Source organism: Macrobrachium rosenbergii, chromosome 2 (genome assembly GCF_040412425.1).
Source record: "Macrobrachium rosenbergii isolate ZJJX-2024 chromosome 2, ASM4041242v1, whole genome shotgun sequence".
NCBI classification, from domain to species: Eukaryota; Metazoa; Arthropoda; class Malacostraca; order Decapoda; family Palaemonidae; genus Macrobrachium; species Macrobrachium rosenbergii.
In genome coordinates this window covers 35353013-35355512 of record NC_089742.1, presented here as the reverse complement: position 1 = coordinate 35355512, position 2500 = coordinate 35353013, and the positions used below count along the sequence as shown (strand labels likewise).

The 2500-nt window shown below is 36.6% G+C and overlaps 2 protein-coding genes across 3 annotated transcripts in view; one reads left to right on the top strand and one right to left on the bottom strand.

Annotated features, from left to right (window-relative positions):
• Nucleotides 1–2500, bottom strand: part of LOC136844995 (uncharacterized) — a 121255-nt gene that overhangs the window by 31221 nt on the left and 87534 nt on the right. The window lies entirely within an intron of this gene.
• Nucleotides 1–2500, top strand: part of LOC136849704 (uncharacterized) — a 7856-nt gene that overhangs the window by 4222 nt on the left and 1134 nt on the right. Inside the window, exons 2-3 of the mRNA XM_067123062.1 lie at nucleotides 946–1050; nucleotides 2414–2500. The exon at nucleotides 2414–2500 is cut by the window's right edge and continues 1134 nt beyond it. Coding sequence (XP_066979163.1) covers nucleotides 946–1050; nucleotides 2414–2500 — 192 coding nt within the window. The remainder of the gene's footprint in view (nucleotides 1–945; nucleotides 1051–2413) is intronic.

Here is a 2500-nt window from a genome sequence, read left to right as displayed (position 1 = left end):
GCATTTCTCAAAAGTTGACTCTCTCTCTCTCTCTCTCTCTCTCTCTCTCTCTCTCTCTCTCTCTCTCTCTCTCTCTTAAAACTAATTCTTGTGTTTTTTCCTTAACGCCTCAATATTTTCTTTGATATTTCCTGCATCATTATAATATTAGGAGGAAAATATTTTATGCCTGTAGTTGTGTGCTGGTTGGTATCACAAGTATGTGTGAATATATGCGTATGTACGGGGCGGGGCGGGGGGGCGGGTGGCCGGACCACATTCATCTCACCCATTTTGTTAGCTGTTTTTGGTCACTGATGTATTTCAGCAAAACAGCAATTTACTGGTATTGGTGAAGGAAAATGTAAAGAGCAGGGAGTATTTTGTAACTTTGCTGATCGCGTAGCTGGGTCTTTATTCTCTCCGATTCTCTCTTTTTATCGTTGTTCTAAGGCAATGAAATTTCAGAATTTTTCTTCTTTATCAGAAAGGTTTGGTTTTTCCTGCCTAGTTCAAATGGTTGAAAAAGTAACCTTTACATAGCCTATAGGCATTTCGACCTAGTTTGTTCAATGGAAATGGACTTCTCAAAATGGGATATGAAAGCTAATTATGTTAGGAAGACTAGTAGCTACTGTAAAAAGTGTTTACAAAGTAGCAAAAGTCTCTTTTAACGTCAAATACTCCTTTTTCTCTCTTTAAATAGATTCACCTTCATTACATTCATAACCACGTTCTGCATGCATATACAATAAAAAACACATTACAAATAGAAAATGCGAAACTTGGAAATTCTGCAAGTTCCTCAGAAAAGACTTGTACACCGTTTTAAGTTTTGTTGTGAACGGACCATAAAATTACCAGCAAATTTTTTTATGTTTAATGTCAAATATGTAAAGCAAATTTTAGTAGCAATACAGGTAAAGCGTCTCAAGTTAAGTAAATTTTGTTTGTTTGTTATTTCAGGCTTAATCGAAAAGAAACTCTGGAAAGATAAAATGGGTGCCTTCGTCAAACTTGCGTTAATAACCTGCCTTCTCTGTCTACTCAGCACAGTCACAGATTCCAGTCGTAAGTAGAAGTGTCTTATGAACTGTTCCACCTGGTAGGGTGAGGATTAAAGCATCGAGCATCCCCCCCACCCTCCCGCCCCCACCTCGTTTTGATGGTATACTCGTACACTTAAATGGAGCAATTAACATATACATCAAGTGCTTCTTTTCTCTTTCTCTCTCTTTCAAAAGGAAACGTATTCTCTTTCTTTTTCTCTCTCTGCCTATCTCTAGGCTCGTACCTCGTATTTATTTAATTATTAGTTTATCTGTTTTTCTAATAACTGATCTCTTTCTGTATTTCCCATTACCTTCTGTTACTTCTTTCGAATGAACACCATATTCTTAGGAAGCTTGAATTTCAAGTCATTGGTCCCTGTGGGCTTGTTCCATATGAAAGTTGACTAACAAGTACGTATTATTATTATTATTATTATTATTATTATTATTATTATTATTATTATTATTATTATTATTATTATTATTATTATTATTCAGAAGATGAAACCCTATTCAGGGGACAGTGACTTGAAATTCAAGCTTCCCTAAAAGAATATGGTGTTCATTCGAAAGAAGTAGCAGAAGGTAATGGGAAATACAGAAAGAGATCATTTATTAGAAAAACAGATAAACTAATAACTAAATAAATAAATGCGAGGTACGAGCCTAGAGATGGATAATGAGAGAAAAAGGAATAGAATACGTTTCCTTTTTCCTAAGAAAAGCAATTTTGTCAGGAGTCTGCTCATGCCACAATCCTCCTGTAATGTATCTCGTCTGACGACCCGTTTTCTTCGTTTCTCCTAGGATCGCCGCTCCTGGGTAACGGGTCACACAAAATTCAGACATACCCAATCAATTAAATTGTTTTATGTAAAAAACTTACCTGCTACCAAATTGTATGTTATGTGTTCTTTCTTTCAGGTATCAGAATGTATTCAACTCTGCTACTGCTCATTTGTGTAACTCAAAGTGTGTTTGTTTATTGTCAAATGTTATTGACCTCAGGTGACCCTTGTTCCCATTGTATTCCTCGGCGTGACGTCAGTCCGCCGCTGTTTAAACCGCCTGTGTCCACAGTAAAGTGTTACGGGCTGCTCTGGGAGCAAGAGCCCGTGCTGGCACAAGGCCAGCTAAATCTAAAACAACAACAACACAGTAAAGTAGCAGCAACCTTATCCTGCTCGTTTCTTTGACACCTCTTAAAACATTACCAGTAGGTTGTCAAATGAAGTTTCTAAAAATGTTGATCGTACTTTTAAGAATTACTAGTTCAAGTACACAGGTTTGCTTGTGAATGTGTAACACTATTGAAATCAAACTCCAGCCCAATATTGCGGCAAAATTTTTTTGTTTTATTTTATTTAATTTATTTTTTACAGGATTAGCGAGTCGATCTCTTAAATCGTGCCGTCCCCGAAGCATGTTCATACCATGGAAGAAAGTCCGACTTTACTTGAATAAACACC